Genomic DNA, 22,245 nt, shown 5'->3' on the forward strand with positions numbered 1-22,245 from the left:
GACTGATATCTGTTACCATTTTATTATTTGAAATGCAGTACTTCATATATAATGGAACAGTCTGGAATCTTTAATTAAATGATAATTAATTGTCAAAGAACAAAGCTGTCTCCCTGAAGGCATAATGTCTGCTTTATATCCATGCAGCTTTGTTCATTTCATAAATAACAGATTATCATATGCTGCAATAAACAACAATACTGTCAACTCTACACTGGCAGCTCTTATAATTTATTATGAAACGATCATTAATGTTGCAGAGTGCAGACATATTACACAAATGAAGGAACAAACGGTATTAGAAATAGTTCTGTGTCAGTAATTTTCTCCAACTGTAATAAACTACGTACTGTTCTATGATTAACTGAACAAAACATTGTGATCAGCCAATATACATATACATGTGCTGCTGTACCAATTCTGTTTTTTATTAAGCTGATATGACAACTAATCAACACATACTTTATATTAATTAAAGGCTGTAAGTAACAAATTATTTTTATGCAAAGGGTTTAACTTAGTATACTCAGAAATAGTTAAAAACATATTGTAAATAAGGAAGTCCATAATTATATGCAGTGTACAATCAATAAGCCACTTCATGCTCAAATATGAAACACGATAAGATTTTAAGCATAATGACTGCAGTTGCTAAGTCTTCACAAAACGGAAACATCCACTTTCCCAAATAGAATACAGCGTAAACTAGGTTTCATTTCCACACAGTCATGTTCATTTGTTTACATTAAGACTTTGGGGTCAGGTTCAAAAGCTGGACTCTGTTCTATTATAAACCTTTCCTGTATAAATACAATGCTAAAAGCTTCTAAGTGACATTAAATTAAGAAGAAGATAGAACCTTTTCACTTTCACCCCTCAAATTGCATAACAACACATGAATACACACGTCCATGTCTCAGGGAGATATAGTAAATATGCAGTAATATCTGTAACATGCCATGTGGGAATGATAACAGGAACAAATATAGGAACACCAGTACTGTAAATAAGTCATAACATGCTATCTTGGTCATACAGTTAGCCCCAATATGTATTACAATGTTATTATCATATAGCTTGCCAATTTCATCTGTTTTATTATAACAGAAATGCAAAACAACCAATTCCCTGCCACATTTCCAGGGGCGTAGCTTCCTTTAGGCACTGTAGGCACGTGCCTACACATTTTTGAGAATGAAAAAAAAAAAATAATTCAAAAATGCATTAAAAATTGAATGGTGAGGGGGTAAGGGGTATAGTGTCGATCTGTAGCGAACCCATCGAATATGAAAATAAATCCGTATTTAAATAGTTACACTATTTAAAAAAAATATTAATCAAAGGTTTTCAGAGCTTGTTCGAAGTACTGTGGTAATGAAACTTCCAAGCAACCAAGGAATTAACATTAAAATTGTAACTGCTTGACATGGTCGACCAGGACCCTCCATATCCGATTATTGGCGGTTCTAGCTTCTGTGCCACTGATGACAAAACGAAGCGACGTTTTCTGACTGAAACCTGGTCGTCTTGTCTGTCCTACCCATTTCGATCATTCCGGTATGCCTACTGCATTTCTGTGCCATAATTTTAAATTTAATGCGTCTGACCTTGAACACTCATAATATTATAAGTATCTATCATGTGTTTCTGGTACTAATAGAAAAATCCGACCCGTGGGCACGCGCGTAAGCCTGTAACGAGGCTTACCGAATTACCGGCCACGCAGCGTGCCCGAGGGTCGGATTTTTTTTATCCGGACCAGATAAACATGATATATATTTTTTCTTGCATATCTAAAATTAAAAAAAAAAATGTGGAAAAATTGATGCAGAAAACGCACTTTTGTTCAGTTCACCAAAAAGCGCTTGCGACGTTGTTTACTGACGTCATCAAGCGCAGTAACTTTAAATTACTATTGATGTCAAATAGTTCCTCGCGTTTTAACGATTATTTAGTTTCAATTTTAATTAAAAGTCTTGCATACTTATATATATTTTGCGCTTGATTGAAATGGCATAATATACTTTTCATAAACCATACAATAAAAAAAATCAAAAGTGGCGCGTTGTTGCGCGTGACTCATCTTACATGGGGGATGTAAGATGGGTTTTTCCAGCACTGGTCACAAGACCGGAATATAAGTATCTATCATGTGTTTCCGGTACGGATTGAAAAATCCGACCCGAGGGCACGTACGTAAGCCGGTAATGAGGCTTGCCGAGTTACCGGCCTAGCAGCGTGCCCAAGGGTCGAATTTTTCGATCCGGACCGGAAATACATGATTGATATTTTTTCTTGCATATTAAAATTTATTAATTTGTGGAAAAAATGACGTTGTAAGCGAACTTATGTACAATTACACCAAAAAGCGCGTGCGACGTTGTTTACTGACGTCATAGAGCGCAGTAATTTTTGAATTACTAAAAATAGGGTTTTTATACGCTTATTTATTTTCAATTTTAATTAAACATCTTTCACACATATATTTGTTTGCGCTTTATTGAAATGGCATAAAATATTTTTTATATATGGGGTATGTCAGATGGTTTTTCCATCACTGGTCACATGACCGGAAACACACGTCCGGTATGCAAGAAATGCACGTCCGGTATGCAAGAACTTGTCATCGTTGGTTAAACGTCATGAAAATGAAACGTGCCATATTAATGCTTCCGCTCGAGCTAAAAGTTATCAAGATATACAGTTTTAAAAAAATGAGTCTATTAGCAAGAAACTGTCGGACTCCGCTAGGACAACAGTGGAGAACAACAGACATGTCTTGCATAGAACGACTGAAATAATAGTTTCTGTGCAAAGCAAAATATACCACTACAAGGGCATACAGAGGAAACTAGTAATTTCTACTCAATACTTACTGCATTTGCACACAATGAAATTCTGTCAGAGCACATAGCTAGAGCACAACATATGCCAAGTACACTTTCCCTGACAGCCAAAACAAACTCTTTGACTTGGCATTTGCACTGAACAGGTCAAGGAAAGGATTCTTAGCGACTGTCGGAACTGTCCTTACTTTGCAATAATTGTAGATGAAGCTTCTGACTAATCAACTAAAGAATAGTTGTCGCTCTGTGTCAGATTTGTTGACAGTAAGAGAGGAAATTTGGGCTTCGTTCAGTATGCCTCTGTCAAAGGAATTGAACTTTGTTCCAATATTATGTCATTTCTACAGGAAGCCGACCTTGATGTCTTAAAAGTTTGAGCGCAGTGCTAAGATGGGGCATCAAACATGTCGGGGAAATGTCGAGGAGTTCAGGCTCTTGTTTGTGAACGATCACCGCATGCGTACACTGCAACGCCCATTACCTGAATCTCGCGTTGGTTCACAGCGTTGGTCCACAGCTCCAACATTCTTTGTGTTCGAACAAATGGAGAAGCGAACGAAACTGTGTATTTTGTGCGAAACAAGGTGGTCGAGTCCCGCCGATGCACTGGCGATGTTCAAGAACGCATTTCCCGTTGTAGTCCATGCGCTTGAAACACTAAATGAAGGCGGAGATGACAAAGCAGGGCAGTATCTGGCAGGGATACTTTGCTTTGGCTTCATTTTAGCATTGATAGTGGTTGAACATGTGCTTAGTTCCAAGGTTGCATAAACAAACCAGCAACAAGAGCACCGCGAAACGGAGCATTATACGCCCGAAGAACATTCGGCTTAAGGTCTTTAATAAACATTTAGGTTATGCTAGTATACTGCTTACTAGGTGTGAAGTGTTCACAACAAAGGCTTAAACTTCCAATATTGAAACTTTAACGGAATTGCTAACGCCCCCCAGTGAAATTAGCCTTTGAGGTATGGACCTGGAAAGCATGCTTGACAAATCCTTTTAATGTAGAGATGATTTGTATAAAGTTATTTGAAAATTGCTTTAGTAGTAACCCAGTTATGGCCTGGACATGGAATTGCTAACGTCCCCCCCCCCATGGTGATATTAGTGTTTGAGGTATGGACCTGGAAATTGCGCGCGACACATCCTTTATATGTAATGATGCTTTGTATAAAGTTATTTGAAAATGACTTTATTAGTGACCAAGTTGTTGCCCGGACACGGATTTGCTAACGCACCCCCATGGTGATTCTAGTCTTTGAGGTATGGACCTGGAAATTGCGCGCGACACATCCTTTTAATGTAGTGATGATTTGTATAAAGTTATTTGAAAATCGCTTTATTTGTTACCAAGTTATGGCCCGGACACGGAATTGCTAACGGACGGACAGACAGACGGACAGACGATGGAGGCCATAACATAATACGACCCTTCGGACGTATAAAAAGCAGATAACGATATATTGCATGCAATTGGTGAGGCTAAGGTCATCATCCAGCTAGTGAACAATGAGCGAAACGACCCAGATGTGTGGGGCACACTCTATGAAAAAGCTACAAATGTTGCCGCGGAATTTGATAGAGCTGGTTCGAAGTAGTGTGGTAACGAGACCGAGAGGAGCTGGTAGGCAAAATCACCGCGCTACCCAGGATGTGGATACAGTTGCCGACTATTGGAGAATAACACTGTTCAATGTAGTCCTCGACCATTTGATACAGGAAATGGAGACTCGCATTTTAAGCAATGAACACCGCTTCGCGACACAGTATCTTCTGCCAAACCGATTGCCAGGTCTACAAGATGAAATGATTCCTACCATATATGCCGCATATGGTCCAGATCTCCAGTATGCATTTGAAGCTTTTGGTAACGAAGTTGCGAGGTGGTACCTGTATATCGCCAAGTGTTGACCGCCTCGGCTCCAAGATACGCTCCGAAAGACGAGCAAAGATTTGTACCCGTGTATTTATAGCAGTGCTCCAGCTAGCCCGTTTTTCAATGGCGCAGCGCCCGTGCCCCTTTTCTGACCGCCCTGCCTTTTTTTTGAGTAGTGCCCTTTTCACAAATGCTCTAATAGCACCAGTTATCCTGTTAGTGCCCTTTTTACTATTGAAATCATTGCAAAAGATTGGCAGCCCTTAATCCGCTGTTATAATTGAGACAAATTACGTAATACTTATGACAATTCAGTGTTCCCGCTAGGTGTCACCATGCCCACATTGACTGCTTAAAATATGCCGCACTGCCCTTTCATCTTCCAATGTGCCTTGTCCAAGTCAAATGACAGGTAATTGTGTATATGTTCAGTGAGCAGACGACCTGTGTATTTATAATCGGTCATCTTTTAATCCAATAATTAAGAAGAGCCAAATAGGAAACATCGGCAGGAGGCGGAGCTATTGAATGTCAGCCAATCAGAATATACATTGAGAATTCGTTCATTCAATGATGAAAGTTCGTAAAATGCGATAGAAAATGCGAAGGGATGGTGAAAAAAGTTGTCAAGCACAATTAAATCTTTTAAAATAATTGTTAATTATATTGTACAGACGAGACTCGCCATTTAAACATTGTTGATTTGAGGCAGACGGTCACTGCCGAATTAAACATAACAAAGGTGGCGCTAACACAATCAAATACGTCACTTTTTCAGTAAATGTTTTGAAAGCTTACTTGTAAAATATTCATGATGACAATTTCTTTGTTTCCCACAAATATATAGTGATGCTTTATGTAGCTTTTACCTATCATGTCTACGATCATATCAAAAATCGCCGAAACCGCCATTTTGTCAGAACAAATTTCGGAGTTAATTTATCAATATTCTATGTTTTATAAGTGTTTTTTTAAGCAAGGGCAGTGATTTTTATTGTCATTTTATTCTAAAACATTAGCATATTAAACATTATTTTACCAAAGACAATTAAATAACAGCCAGGCTGAATGTAACATTCGTACCCAATCCAGATCATACCAAACTAAGTTTCGTCCCCTACATATTTGTTTTGTTTGTGTATTTATTTATTTGATTGCTTCAAATGTTTAACTGTCTTTGTTTTTTTCTTTATTTTACATGTTTTTTTTTGAGAAATATGTGACATTGCACTAAAAAAGATTCCAGACAAGTACAATCATACTACCACAGACATTTGATATTCAAATACACCCTTCTAAATTTTGAGAAAAAAACACAGCTTTTGTTCAAGTCTGGAAATCATGGAAAATGATTTTAATTGAGTACAGTATGAAAACAAAACAAATTATAGGGGGAGACCCCCCCCCCAAAAAAAAAAACAACAACAACAAAAAAAACTTGTGACAGGGGTGGACCCCTCTCCCAATTGCCCCTACAAGACTCATGTAGCTTGCCCTTTTCAAAACTCCACCCTGCCCTTTTCAAATCCTGGCTGGAGCACTGTATAGCATTCTATTCATATTTACAAGGACATGGACGTCGCTATTATAATGTTATATATAACATTTGCTTCAAGGAAGTGCAGGAAGCTAAACTTTTTCTGAAGCAAGTGTAGCCGGCCTATGCTACAAAAAGTGTTGGATTTGTATGATTTCTACGTACATTGTAGTTCCGGTTTCTTAGTCTGATTACTTTTATTGACGTGGTCGTTTTATGTAATAAATATATTCTGAATACAGAACGGAGAGTTTTTCAATTAGCGTTAATTTATTTTTTGTTGAAAATTTGAACTGCTGTATGGAATATTCTTTTCAGCTTGGCAAAAACTGCAAAATTATAAAATTTATTTAACTTCAAAATATGCCTCAAAAATGCCCCAAAATACAGTTGCGGCGTTAAGGATTTCAATTTTTTTACAGGGGGGGGGGGCATGCCCTGAACCCCCCTAGAACAACGGGGCCTACACATTGATATTTGCCAAGCTACGCCCCTGATTTCTACATACACTCCGACAGAAAACTAGTTGGGCTGAATGGTACAAAGTTGTCGTTGTAGATGCTCAGTTATAGAACAATAATCTTTTGGTAAAGCATGTTCTAGATTAAGTTGCTGATATTGCAGGGCGTCCGAGGTTTAGTTGCCAATAATAAGGTCCCAAATTAAGAAACCAATCATTAAAAGGTCAATGTAAAGTTTGCAAACATGCAGGAGGTCCCAGATATATTTGCCAATTATGCAGGAGTTTCCCATTCATGTACACCAGAGCGGTGATGCTATGCGTACAACACTCATGGTCAATGGCTCTGATCTAGAGCAGTGGGTTTCAAAATATTTCAACATCATGAACTACTTTTGTGCATTTATACTTTATAAAAAAAATTACTATAATAATGCTACTAAATAATAATTTGTTTCATTTTAAATGACAAAGATATTGATGTTCATGAAAATGCTATAAAAAAATTATTTCGAACAATTTATAATTTCAAACAATTTATAAAAACAAATTGCTCCATTAATTTTCAAGATTTTTAGTGAAGATGTCCTCTTTACTTCTAGAAAACAGAAATATGAAGCAAAATAATCATTGCTAACAATACTTTAACACATCATAAGACATCCTTAACTATGCTTGGAAGATGAGTTTTCGCATGGAAAGTAGATTTATTTATTAAAAAGGAAAAAAACAGAAAATTCTGAAAAAACAAAACAAAAAAAAAATCTCAAAATTTCTCTGTATACGCGAAAACATAATTTAGTGGTCTCTAGCCGTTACAGTGCAGATCACATGACTAACTGATACCTGGAACCATGAGATTTATACAGTGTCTTTCACTGGTGGATATCCACAAAACAATACAAGTCATGTTTCCTGTACTATAAATCATTTCTACAACATGCCATTTCTTAGCCCAGTTACATCAAAGCCAATGTGAAGTATCATGTCTGAGTACTCTGTAACCAGGATGATTGTTTTTTTTTCTCTTTACATGAAGGCTGTCTGCTTTCAATGCCAATAGACAAAAGGATTTTAGTCTTTTCAGATTAAGTATTAAAAATGTAACTGATTAACAAATTTCCTTTGCAATTTTTTCAAGTCTACAACGCCAATGATAATCAGTTTTGATTATCAAAATCACATTTTTGTATAAGATAATTGTATTATCAGACAATAAAATGTGTCATGGATATCTTGAACAGGATTTCAATTATGGCCAGGGTTAAAATTGTCTTTATTTCTGCCAGGAAACAACATCAAGGCTATGAGAATTCAGCATGTTCTTTTCTTAGAAAAAACAGGCAAGTTAAAAATACTTATTAAAGAGTAATAGAGTTTACCTCTAAAATCGGGGATGAATTCTTTGAGTTCGGCTGGCAGGGACTCGTAGAACACGAGTTCCCTTGCAATAAGGGGTTTACATAATGTGGTCTCGTTGAAACGTAGAACACAACTGTGTCCCCCAACCTGAAACGAACACATATGATTAGTATCATGTTTGACAAATATACATGCCCATACTACAACAACTTTTAATTCAACGCTTAATATTTGACTGTTCTGTATTGGAATCTTGTTACATTGATTCTCATAAAATAGTTTAATGCTTAATTTATTGTATTTACTGCGACAGCAGGGGAACAGAGTTGCTGTTTTAATGCTTAATACTGCCCAAAACTCAATTTAACACTACAACATATTACAAACAGTACCATCATTAAACTAATGCAAACTTATGCATACATGTATATGCCAGGCAAGATAGAATAGACGGGGTGACATCGATTATTGCACGCTAAGCTTTCGTTTTTAATAAAAAGCAATGTAACTGATGCTGTAGTGTTGGTAAAACAAAAAAGTAATAGCCTGTATTGGGATTATAGCACAGCTCTGATGGCCTCGTAGTTAAGCCTTGGCTTTGGGTTTAGAAGGTTGCAGTATCCAAAGCCGCATCATATTGAAGTCATTTTATTTTTCTGTTGAAGTTTATTTTGATAAGTCAATATAGTGCATGGGTATGTTAATTTATTTTGAATATATAAATATGCGAGAGCTGGGAAAATAAAAAAAAAAATTGAAAAAATTGTTGGGGAAGCTCTTGAAAATCTCTCATAACCATTCCAAACTCCATTGTTCTATAAACATCCTTCTTAACACTTAAATTGTGTTAGTTCCTTATCAAGAAACTGCATTTTTTTTATTGTCTTCTATTGTTAATAAGTCTTTGCGGCATTGCCATAAAGCATTCTTTTGATACCGTAAAAAATAACTCCCCTTATTTTGTAAGATTTTAAACTTAAACTTTAACCTCAGTTACATTAGTGCACCTGCTACATTATGGCTTGGGTGTAGGAAATTTTCCATTGTCAATCAGAACACACACAACTTTTATCCAAAGAAGATTGGCACATACGGCCAAGTTGATAGTTTCATTGTAATCATCAAATGGATGAGTTTTGTAATTATTTACAAATTTTATGTTAGTTGCCGCATACCCCAAAACCTCCAACACTCCGAAAATAATCATCAGATTTTCAAGATTTGGCATATTGAATCCTAGAGCATTCAAAAATGTATACACACATGCTAAGGGGATTTTGAAAGGTACTAGAGCCATCACAGGAGTAATAAGGTCTCAAATTATAGCATATTTGATAGGGGTGCAATTTAAAGGCAGTTAATAATTTCTAAGTATACAAAGGGCCATAAATAAGACAATATTTTATAGGCATGAATTAAATAAGTCACACAGATTTTTTATTACTCTGAGGGGTAAACCAGATTATTATGTGATTCTTTAATACCGTTTCCCCTGCTGAAATCACTCACTGGTTTTTGGAAAATCTTAAAATAATAACATTTATTTATCAATGTTTATGCTATGTAAAAATAAATGCCATTATTCAGTCATGATATAACCAAACATTGTCAACAAGGCAAATACGAATGTTTTCTTGTAATAAGCTAACTTTATGAATGCAAAAGGTAATGTTTTAAAAGGTTTTAGAATATTTTCTGCGGCATTTCGCGGAGCTGACCCCTCTAAGAGTGGCTCACTCTTATTCTTCGGTCTTCTCATAACCCTGCAAGGCCCTAAAATCCAAATTCAATAGAAGGCAGACAGTCGACAAGGTCACTGTGTTGGCGGCGATAGCAAAAAAACAATAAAGGGAAACAAAAAGTGGGTCTCACACCAGGGTGACTACTTGTTGATTGTAGTGTTGGGAATCGGTTGCAATTTTACTATCGATGATCGGTTCCACTCAAGTAACCGATTATCGATAGTACAATCGGTTTTTAAAATACTAGATAGTACCTGAGTTGTAGTTTTATTCATGTACAGTATTAAACTCTTAATCATTATATGCATATACCTTATGTCTATGATTGAAGTTATTAAGTGTTGTATAAAAAATAGTTCATTTTCTTGCTCATTGTGGCTTTCATCAGCCATTTTGTTAAATAATAATAATAATAATAATAATAACTTTATTTAAAGAAGGTAACACATTAAGACATAGGCATCATATTATAAACAAACATAACACACGACTTATTTACAATGTGGCCTTCTGAAAGAACATACACACGCACACACACATAAATGCTTAGAATGAAAACGCAAGCATAAATTTATGTTATTTCAAAAGGGTAAATGTTATACGAAAACATAAAGAAACATGAATATAATACATTACTTATAAGATCAATGCCGAACAATACATCAATTTGTACCTAAAGGTTAACAAATCGTATCATTAAAATTTATTAACTGAGTAAGTAGGACAGTCACACATGTATTTAACACCTTAATCGAGATATATATAATGTAAAAACAATAGTCATGGAATTATGCGTACAATTCTTACAACAGTTTTTGCAATTGATGATGTAAAAAGAACTTCTTGCAGCAGGCTTTAAATGTATTTTCCGTCTTCGATTTATGTATTCGTTCTCGTAAAGAGTTCCAAACTGTCCCGCTGTAGCATGCAAACGAGTGTTTCTTGTATTGAGTTTTATGTCGAATGTGGGCAATGTCTTGTCGCGTAGAAGATCGTAATCCATATCTTGTATTGTTTGATAACTTTATAATGTCTCTTATATAACTCGGTGTAAGATTGTTAATAGATTTATATACCATAACAGCCGTTTGATATTTGCAACGGTATTCAAATTGAAGCCATTCTAATTGTTTAAATAATTCATGCGATGGCGTTCTAATAGGCTTAAAGAGAATAATTTTAGCAGCTCTTTTTTGAAGCATGGTTATTCGTTTCGTATGCGTTTGCTTGCTTTTCCCCCAAACACTACAACAATAGTCAAACATAGGAAGTATATACGATTTATAAAACAAATGTCTCATTTGATCCGTTAAAAAGTAATAAAGTCTTTTTAAAAGAGCTATCTTTGCAGTTACTTTCTTGCAGACAAAGTCAACTTGCAGGTTCCATGACAATGATGAATCAATAACAATTCCAAGCAATTTCTTCGAAGTTACATTTTCAATAAGTATATTGTCTATGAATAATTTGAGTGCACATGCATTTCTTAACTTTGCATTTGAACCCAGCAACATGCAATTCGTTTTCAATGGATGTATTGCCATGTTGTTTATTTTGCACCACTCCGATATTATATCTAAATTTATTTGCAACGTACGTTCAATTTCCTGCGTATTTGAACTTTTTGCATATAGTGTAGTATCATCAGCATATAAGCCAATCAAGGAATTTTCTATTTCAAAGGTAATGTCATTAATATATATAAGAAAAAGAATAGGTCCAAGAATGGATCCTTGAGGAACTCCAGACCTTATACATCTTCGTGAAGATTGGAAACTCCCAAACTTTACAATTTGGTGTCTATCTTTCAAATACGAAGTTATCAGTTAAACGGTATTATCACTGAAATTGTATAATTTCAATTTATGTAAAAGTATTTGGTGATCTACTAGATCAAAAGCCTTTCGTAAATCAAGGAAGAGAGCACCTACATAGTTTCCATTGTCAATTCCATCAATCCAATCATCAATTATTCTTATCAACACTGTGTGACAAGAATGATTTTCTCGAAACCCAGATTGAAATTCATGTATGATATTCGTATTTTTTAAAAATGTTTTGATTTGATCTGCCATGTGCCGTTCAAACACCTTTGACAGTGTTGGAAGGATAGAAATTGGTCTATAATTATTTGGATCATTGCGACCAGAAGATTTATATATAGGCAAAACCTTAGCCTCTTTAAATGAGTCTGGGAATATTCCTAGCCGTATGCTATTATTTATAATGGACGTTAGTGGTATAACAATACAATCACCACATTGTTTTAGGATATTAGGCCCTATTCCATCTAATCCTGTAGCTTTCGCCGTATTAAGCTTATCAATATACATTTTTACCTCTAATGGGGTGATGTAAGATATATCAAAGTACTGACCCTTTAGCAAACTATTTAATTTAGTACCAAGTTTTGAAAAATGTGTTTCATCGAACACTGATTTACTGATACAATCGGATATGTCAGTAAAATGCTTATTGAACACGTCTAATATTTGTGCATCGCCAACAACATTTATTCCGTTTGAATGAAGGTATTGTGGTAATATTATACTATTATTGTTTGTAGTGTCATTATTATTATCATTCAACTCTCTGAGGTTCTTCCATAACACCCTAGAATCTTTACAGTTTTTAACAGCTTTATTGTAATAATCTTTCTTGGTTTGCCGTACTAATCGAGTAACTTTATTTCTTGAAAGTCTATATTCCGACCAATGTTGATGTTTTTTCAATCGATTTCTTTCTTTTAAAGATAACATCTGATCACTAACTAATATTTTTTTATTTTATTTTTTTGATAATCGATAACTAAATACTATCGATTGTTGCAGATTTCAGGCCCAACCAATCGATTTTCGATTATAATCGATCATCGGAACATCACTAGTTGATTGTACTGTATAAACAAAACCCTATAATATGTCATCATTTTTATGTATACAAAGAGCCATAAATGTGACAATGTTTACGCATTAGTTACATTACTTGTCACAAAAGAGCGTATTAATACTGTGAGTTAAGAAAGTATGAATTTGATATCTTGAAAGGCTAATAAGTTATTAACAAAATAAATAAACAAGAGCTGTTGTAGGACAGCCACTCCACAGTTATATATAGTGCAGCTTTGTCTTAGAAATGAAAGCATTAATGATGTTATATGTGCTTGTCAAACACAATAAAAAAGAGCTGGATAAAAGACAGGACACAAGGGGCCATAATATGTATTTAGGATAATATTGAGTTATGTAACCTAATTTTGGGATGGCTATGAACAAATGTGTGAAGTATGAAGTCCATTGATTGAACGGTATTTGAGATCTGAGTTAAAACCCCAGGTTGCCCTAAAACTTGAACCAAACAAAGTCGATCAAGGGCCGTAATTTGTATTTATGATAACAAGTAAAAATGCCAACTTTCTCTAAAACTTTCACTGGACCTAATGCCGGGGCAAGTATTATAGCCCTCCTTTTTCTGGAATAGTCAAGCTGAAAATGTTCATGGACGAAAAGACAGACAGGGAGAATACAAGTTTTATAAACGGACACACACAATTTTTTTGCAGGGCGCTAAAATTTGAAAGAAGAACTTAAAACTTTGTTTGTAAAAGTTTGGAAATCTTATTTCCAAAATATGAATATGAATGTCAAGAGCATTCTATAAATATGAAAATTTTAAGAATCCGTCTACGAAGAAGTTTTTATAAAATTATTAACAGAGACACTTCATCGTCAATGTATAAAGATGATACAGTCGGCTCCTAAACACGCCAGAACGGATGTAGTATTCAGCACATTAAAAGTGTACCCCATTATGAATCTCATTGATAAGCGCAAATTACTACTGCTTGGCCAAGTATGCCGCCTCGATGAAAAATACACAGTCAAACAAATATTCGTTAACAGACTGCTTTCCTGCCAAATGTTCCCGATGAAAGCAACAGGCGTCATACCCGATATATTGTCGATATTGGGCAAATACAACCTGACACAACTTATAAACACTTACATCCAATCCGGACATTTCCCCAATGTGAATGCGTGGAAACGAACTGTTAAAGTCGCCATACAAACTACGATAGAGGACGAATGGAAGAAGCGTTTATCAACAGACAAAGACTTGGTTCTATTTAGTCAAGTACATAACACATACGACATATGCAACTTTTGGCATTTCAGCTCGCTAAATCCGTCATATAATGGGTGTTGCTCAAGAGTCTATAACTTAATGTGCAAACACTTCGAGCGACGCTATGATAGGATATGTTCTACTCATCATTTGCATTACATGTTATACTTTTTTGCCAATGTCATATAAAAATACGCACATGTTTATGGTTATATTTGGCAAAAGTGTTAGGTAATTGTCGATTCACACAGTTTTGTGCATTTGAACCTGAAGATCAGGTCATCTCGTTGTTCAATGGTTTGGTTGTCTTTGACTTAGATGATCACGTCCGTCTATGTTGTTTCAAGTATATACTTCGAACACTGTATAAGATGAATGCTTACTAAACACATTTAATTGAGTACATGATTTGTAACTCTAATTAACTGCAGTACTGTTTATAATCTATTTGCAATATAGACTTTATTTTATATAGCCTGTATCTTAGAATCGATTTAAGTATGTGTATATATATTTGTATATAGTTAAGTATATTTGATTGTAATTATTGCTCACTATTTACATATAATGTACATGTATGCTCTTCTTATAGGAGGAAATAAAGAATATATATATACTTTTTATCTTATTGCCTTGATTATCAGTATCAGTTGCTTGTGACATGTACTCAATATATTGAAGACATTCATAAGCTACAACTAAGAGATATGAACTCTTGGCAGGCATTTCTATTTTCTTTGACTGAAATTGAAATGCATGACAATATAGGTTGACATTCCATGCACTTTACCTGCATCTGCTGACTGCATATAAACTATCATTTGCGGACACATTGAATATGATTTCTACTCGTAGCACAGATGCAAACTGCATATACAGAAAGCATTCACATTCAAAGACAAGCTCAGCACTTGGATAATCTTATTCAGTTGTCGAAATTAGCAGTAGGTATATGCACTAATAAAATGTTTTGTGGGTTTCCTCAAATTCTGAATTTTATACAGCAGGGCTGGTAAAAAAAATAATATGCAAAGCATTAGTGTAAGAATTCAGGCTTGTTCATCATTGACTGCCTATTTTTAGTGAAATATATGCAAGTATATATCCCAGCACAAAGGATGATTGGAAATAAAGATGAAAAAGAAAATACTCTCTAACAGGAAAATTTAATGGTCTTACTTTAAAATTGGATGGCTTTGGATTGATGTTTTTTCTATCATATCATTATTCTTAATTAAACATAACAGGTAAAACCTACTTCCTTTTTCAATGTGTCCAGTTTCCACCAATAAAAGGGTCCCACCCTAATAATAAATATAAACCCTAATATAATTCAGTGAATTTTTTTTTGGAATTATTTTTACCGCCGGTGCCTTGCAAATTGGGAAAAAAATGTAGCCTTTGAGAAAAATACAAAATCAGGCCAAAATAGCTAATAATTTAGTGGCAAATATACAATGTCATGTTATAACTTTTGTATGCATACATTATGCTGTAAAAGAGAAACTATTTTCAAGATTTTGTTTATATTTCAAAAAATTAATTGCCTTTCAATTCATGAAGGTATTGGACATTTATCAAATTGGGGAAAAAATTATAAAATTTTGGAAAAAATGGACAGTTTTTCCAAGGGAAACAGCATTTAGAAGGCTTACAGTAAATTGCACACAAAAAAAATCACTGTAATTATACCCGAATATATAATGTTATTACCTGATGAATAAAAGGCTGAAGTTGGACTGGTTCTGATTCTACAGTGTTGTCTTGTGCGTTGCTGTACTCCGGCATTCTGGCGTCCTCGTGATATGACGTACCGGCCGTCTCTATATCCACATAACTGAAAATAAACAGTCACATAGGATTAACTAATGATACTTTACAAAAACCTTTATATAGGCAAGATAGCAGAGTCAGTTGTGAGAACAAGCCAAATCTGGATTTCCACATACTGTTCACTTCATAGATCAAAAATGTAAACATCTTTAATCCTGTTAAAACTGACTCATCCTTTCCGATGAATTACTGACTGATAAAGCCATATAACTTTCACAACTACATTAATCCAGCAATAACTCCCGAATTTTTGAAAAGGTATTGATTTATACCAAATTAAAATAATTTTTCTAACATGTAAGACTTCTTCAATCATTAGCAATTGTTTTTTGTACCATCCACCTTTCTGTATACTTTTTCCGATTATGAATTAATTTAAAGCTTTAGAAGTACATATCAAGTAACTGACTTCACCGACAAACAAAACATGATGACAAACAAAACTTGACGTGGGCAAATGAGACCATAAAATTTTAAGGACAAATCAAATAGAGAGATCTAAAAATAGATTTTATTAAACCAAATGAGGATAACAATACCTAAGATGTTAACAAGTTGAATAACAAAATGAGTAATCATTTATTATTTATTTACAAAAGAAAGATTGATATAAAAGAAGCAATTTCTTATAAATAGAAGAAAAAGTAATGAAGAAAATAAATAACAAACCCATAAGAAACTCTTATACATTTAAGATTAATTATGTAAATTAAATACGATTATCCATTACAAATTAGGATATAAAATATATTATAAATCAAACAAAAAATCACCAAATTACAGTGTTAAATAAAATGACACATTAAACACATTTTCCAAAAGAATAAGATGAAAGTAGGATAAAATATTGATAAGTGAAAATGCACAATGTTGTTTTCAGAAAATAAATACATTCAGGACATATAATATAGTACAGTAGTCATAAGAATTGAAATACTTACAAGACCCAAACGGCAAAAATATAGAGAATCTAATAGCCAAGATATCACAATACTTATTATGACAATTTTCTGATGTTATAACAGTATATAGAGAAATGTGATAATGAATTATTCAAGTGGATGTCATAATGCACAACTATGACATAACTGTTACTATAGATATACCATTTCATGACTGGTGTTGACATGATTATGGGCGGAGGGGGCATGTAGACAGTGTTGTTCACAAACATGCATGTACAAGATAGAACATGATAAAGGCAGTTCATTCATTCAAATCCAAAAAGTCAGATAGTCTTCAAAAAAGCATTAAGTTATTTAAAGCTAACTTTAAGCTCACCACTTTTATTCCCAAAGGGTCATACTGATAGCACTTTAAAAACTGCATAATATTTATGCATTAGTAGTATCTAAAAGAAGATCAATTATTCTAGTGGCAAGAAGTGAATCCATATTATACTCTGACCTTTTTAACCCACGCATCATTAACAACTCATGCACTATCCATAGTTCTCCATAAATTGCCAGACCTCCAAACCCACACTCTAACGCATATTTTCTACTGACATACTACTACAGCTAAGAAATACACTTGGAAACCAAATCCAAATTTGTACACAAATTATAGTTCCTTCTAACTGACAAAAACCAGAACATATAGTTCAATTGCATTATCATCACACGCAGTTAAGTTTTTATTCGACAAGTTCAACTATGTCTTTATGCCACTACCTCTAAAAAATGAATACAATAATATAATATAATAATATTAATAATAAAAATAATAATAATTATAATAATAATGATAATTATAATATGTGCCTGTCAAAAGCTATAAATAAAGTCAATTTCAAAAGTAAACAAGAAACATCGCAATGCGACTAAAAAACATGTTTTCAATGATTGACAGATAAACTTCAGCCTTCAATGTGGGATTCAATTTCAACTGTTGTTTTTTTTCTATTTTGAGTATAAGTGGCCTTGACCTTGACTTTAGTGGGCCCAAATGCAATCTCATGGAAGTCATCTGTAAACTCTTCGAACATAACAAGTCAGATCAATATGTCAACTCTAATTAAAGTTATTCAGTACCAAATAGTTATATATTTTTAGTAACAGTGACATTGACCTTGACCCTAGGGGCAATGCCATGAAAGGTATCCATAAACTCTTCATATATATTAAGTTTGCAATATTTCTACCCTAACTAAAGTTATTCAGTACCAACTGTTTTTCTATTTTTTGAAACAGTGACCTTGACCCTAAGGGCCCCAAACTAAATTCCACGAAAGGTCTCTATAAACTCTTCCTATAAACCAAATTTGGCACAATATGTCAACCATAACTGAAGTTATTTAGTAATAACCATTTTTCTATTTTTAGTAACAGTGACCTTGACCTCCACTATGACTCTCGGGGCCCTGAACACAACCCCATAAAAGTTCTATAAACTCTTCCTTTATACCAAGATCGGTTGCAATATGTAAAACCTAACTAAAGTTTTTCAGCACCAACCATTTTCCTAATTTTAGTAACAGTTGCCTTGACTCTAGGGCCCCCAAATGCAATCCCAGGAAAGGTATCCTTAAACTCTTCCTATATACCAAGTTTGGTCACTATATCTCAAACTAACTAACACATTTCAATACCATAGGTGAGTTTGACGCCGCCTAACACTGGCCTGTCTGAGCAACCGATGTACATAACAACAACGACGTACATACTTCTAATAACCAGGTTTCACTTCGTAAAAACCTGATTAAAAAATTCCCTGTCGGAAGCAAGAAAAAAAATGGAAAAAAAGTCAATCAAGGGCCAGAATTTGTATTAAGGGTTAATATGGAGTAATGTAACCTAATTGTAAGAAAGTTGTCAATAACTGTGTGAAGTATTAAGTCCATTGAATGACAGATATAGAAGTTAATTATAAGTAACAATCCGAACTTGCCCTAAAACTTAAACCTGACGCAATGTGCCCCAAAACTTTTTTATTAAGTTTGTAAGTCAACAGGGGGCCATAATTTGTATTATGGATAATATGGAGTTATGTAACCACATTATGCGATGGTCCTGAAGAACTGTTTGTAGTACTAAGTGAATTGAATGAAGGGTATTGGAGTAATAAGTGATAATGCCAAGTTGTCCTAAAACCTTAACTAGACGCCCATGCATGGAGGAGTAGTTAACCCTCCTTATTCTTCAAATAGCTAAAATTGTGAGTAATTGACAGCTAACTACCATTAGTATCTGTTGTTTTTGTAAACAAACAGACACAACATCAGAAAAAGCTGTACCAGCAGACTCAACAAACATAGAAATATCTTCTTGCCTGGGACCAAAGTAATTTCAATTCATGATCTTGGATTACCTTACAGAACACTTCTAAGCTATAAAAATACTAAACCATGAATACTCAGCAGCATACTAATTTATATCAATTTAATAGTTAGGTAAAGCAAAATAAAATAATGCAAACAACCTTCTTTATTACGGTAAACAAATACATGTCCTAATAGAAATCTGGTGGTTGCTTTAGTCAGAAGCTTTCCTGATGATTAAATCAGAATCTGTTCGACGATCACGTTGGCGGTGACATGAGTGTAAACACTAATGACTATATGAAAATATCATTTCAGTTCAATGCAAAAAGTATGAGCAGGAGCAGTTTACTTCATGTACATTGTTCCAGTAAAAGCCATTGTACAGAATGTGGTTCAGTTTGTGTATACCACGTGATAAATTGCGTCATAGCTGCTACGTCGGAAGGCAAAATATTGCTTCATTATTTCTTCACCATTTTAAATGAAACATAGCGCAGCCTACGCTCTTTATGGGGCCCAATCTTCAGTCTTTACCCGTGTTTGAGAGTTTAGTTTCTTAAAACACTTTGACAAACCATTTCAAAAAACGCCTGTCTGACAGAGCACTGTCAAAACATTATTTTGGAAACAGGTTTGTCGAAGTGTTTGAGGAAACTTATCATCTAATTGAACTCCGGTAATAAAAAGAAGGCGGAGCTCTTTAATCGGTATACACTGCTCTTTATTTCATTTAAAATAGTGTAGTAAAAGAAAAGTTATCTGTGTTTCAAGTCTTCATTTTAAGCAAAATGTTGCCTTCCGACGTAGCATATATGACGTAATTTATCATGTGGTATACACACACTGTTGTTGGTCAACCTTCTTCAGATGGTGGAAAATTTAGTCAAGAATTACAAGATATGACCCCATAAACATGGTTTTACCTATCAGAGTGCATCACATTGATTTTGTAATAAGAACTAATTTCCATGGGTGGTAATTTCATATCCTGCATGATACTTGAACTTCTCTCACTTTTTAACCTGCAATCAATTAATCAATGACTTGAAAGCAATACTTTTACAATGTTTATTTAAGTACAACAGCTATTTCCTTTCATGATGTTAATCTAAATATCATTTATTCATATATACATTACATTTCATTGTTTCAAACATGACATAAAGTATTTGATCTAAATGCTTATTTTTCGTTTTCGATAAGCTCTTAGTAATATGACGGGTAAATATACAGTATGCATGGGTGTACATATTGAATGCAAAATTTGAAAGGTTGGTTCAATCATTATAACCAATCATCTGTAAATAATCATACAACTATATAATATGTATAAGTAATGTACTTTTTGAACATGTATTATTTATATTATTAACTACATTGTATGCCATGTCACTTATATCATATGTTAAATCACTGAAAAGTGGAATAAAAGAGAATATAATATCTTTTAAGCATTATACAGTAAACTCAACAAGTCAGACACACTTCCTGTTTCCCTACGCTGATTTTCGCTTTCACTGGCAACAATAATGAATTTATCGAGTGTCCACATTCTGCAAGAGTTTGGATGTTGTGCCCTCGGAGGCTGATCAGTTGACCATAGAATTACCATCAGGGCATTCTTCGGAGGGGTTAACTCCACAAAAAACACTGCGAAAACTTGATAAGAATCTCCGTTAAAATCAATATGTGGTTTGAATAAAAATGTCAATAGATTATGATTGCTAAATGTACTGTAAACTGCTGTTCTGGTTTTTCCTCTGCCCTTTATTTTTCACATCCACTTCTGAGAAAATATTTGATAAACTTATAATTATTACATTTTGCATGGAGTAAGCAGAATGCAGTGGTATTTGCCCATACATTTCAGATCATGATTTTATATCTTGTTGACAATGATTGATTATCATGACTGATTAAAGGCATTTTATTTTGATATGGTATAAACATTGATAACTGCATAACACCCAATAAAGGCTATGTTACTATCTAAAGATTTTCGGAAAATCACATTTTAAGGTTAGGACATGGTTCAGATTCACATGAAATGGCTGTTTTACGATGCAATAAAAACAGAGGCAATATTTCAAATATTCAATTGAATGTTTATTATCAACAAGTCAAGACAATATTTGATTGGTGTTTACACAAGCATAAAGACAAACAACACTAAGAAACTTATGCGACTAACAATGTATATATACGGTAAGGATAAAACTGAATAACTTAGAACAATAAAGAATTATTTCTTGCTTATCTAAACAATAGCATCTCATCGAAGCAGAGTTCCTCTGCTGGGTCATAAAATCATATTTAAGTGCGCGGTAAACAATACACTGGGAGGAACTCAGAGGGATTTCAGCAAGGGTTCACCCTCGGAGGAAACCCGCAAACATCGACTTATCTCTTGGAGTGAAAAAGGTCTAATTCCTTCAGTGTACTGTAACTAGACTGCTTTTCTAAAATATGAATTCTACAAGTTTTTTTTTTCTTTTTTATCCAGTTGATATCTTGTTCTATGTACTACTTATAAATATTTTACATTTCTTCATACTTCATTTGAATGCACTTTTATTCATTACAATATTATTTGAGTATGGTATGCTGAACCTGGTGTTAATGACTACCTGTCAAGTAAATTTTTTCAACAAATTACAACCTTCAGGGCCTAATTCATAAATTTTTACTTTTTTGCAAAACTTTGGTTCAAACATTCGAACAAACATAATACATGTATACACATTTTTTAAACATGTCAGACCAGATTAGTCAAAATTGTCCAACATCAGCCTACAATGACCAAAACATAGGTAAGACAATGTTATTTGTTGTTTCTAAACCCATAGTTCCTCTAACTTGTTATTCTAGTATTTTAACAAGGATTTATATACAGTCTCCATAGCAACCTAGTAAGATGCTGATGATGCATGACTGAGGACAACTGATCACAATAGTAAGATGCTGAGGATGCATGATGACTACGACTGATCACATTAGAAAAATGCTGGTGATAAAAAACAGACTATCACTGATAAAATTAGAAAGATGCCGACATTACATGGCAGATGAGACCTTATCAAAATAGCATGATGCTGATCATCATGAGTGACTACCACATTAGCAAGCTGCTGTTGGAAATATCATTGATGTTGGGCTAACTCTTTAGCACAGTTGTCCACCTGCGGACCTACAACTTAGG

General features: G+C 34.2%; 1 protein-coding gene across 6 annotated transcripts in view; it reads right to left on the bottom strand.

The window, feature by feature from the left end:
- Positions 1 to 22,245, bottom strand: part of LOC128214020 (inositol hexakisphosphate kinase 1-like) — a 31,661-nt gene that overhangs the window by 8,385 nt on the left and 1,031 nt on the right. Inside the window, exons 1-3 of one of the 6 annotated variants that reach the window (XM_052920219.1) lie at positions 17,192 to 17,223; positions 15,665 to 15,788; positions 8,105 to 8,231 (exon numbers count right to left, since the gene is read on the bottom strand). In XM_052920219.1, the coding sequence (XP_052776179.1) occupies positions 8,105 to 8,231; positions 15,665 to 15,788; positions 17,192 to 17,211 (271 nt within the window). In that variant the 5' untranslated portion in view covers positions 17,212 to 17,223. Of the gene's footprint in view, positions 1 to 8,104; positions 8,232 to 15,664; positions 15,789 to 16,079; positions 16,229 to 16,725; positions 16,779 to 17,191; positions 17,224 to 22,245 lie in introns of those variants that run through there. The other 5 variants (XM_052920224.1, XM_052920223.1, XM_052920222.1 and 2 more) reach the window with 5 other exon arrangements.

Source organism: Mya arenaria, chromosome 13 (genome assembly GCF_026914265.1).
Source record: "Mya arenaria isolate MELC-2E11 chromosome 13, ASM2691426v1".
NCBI classification, from domain to species: Eukaryota; Metazoa; Mollusca; class Bivalvia; order Myida; family Myidae; genus Mya; species Mya arenaria.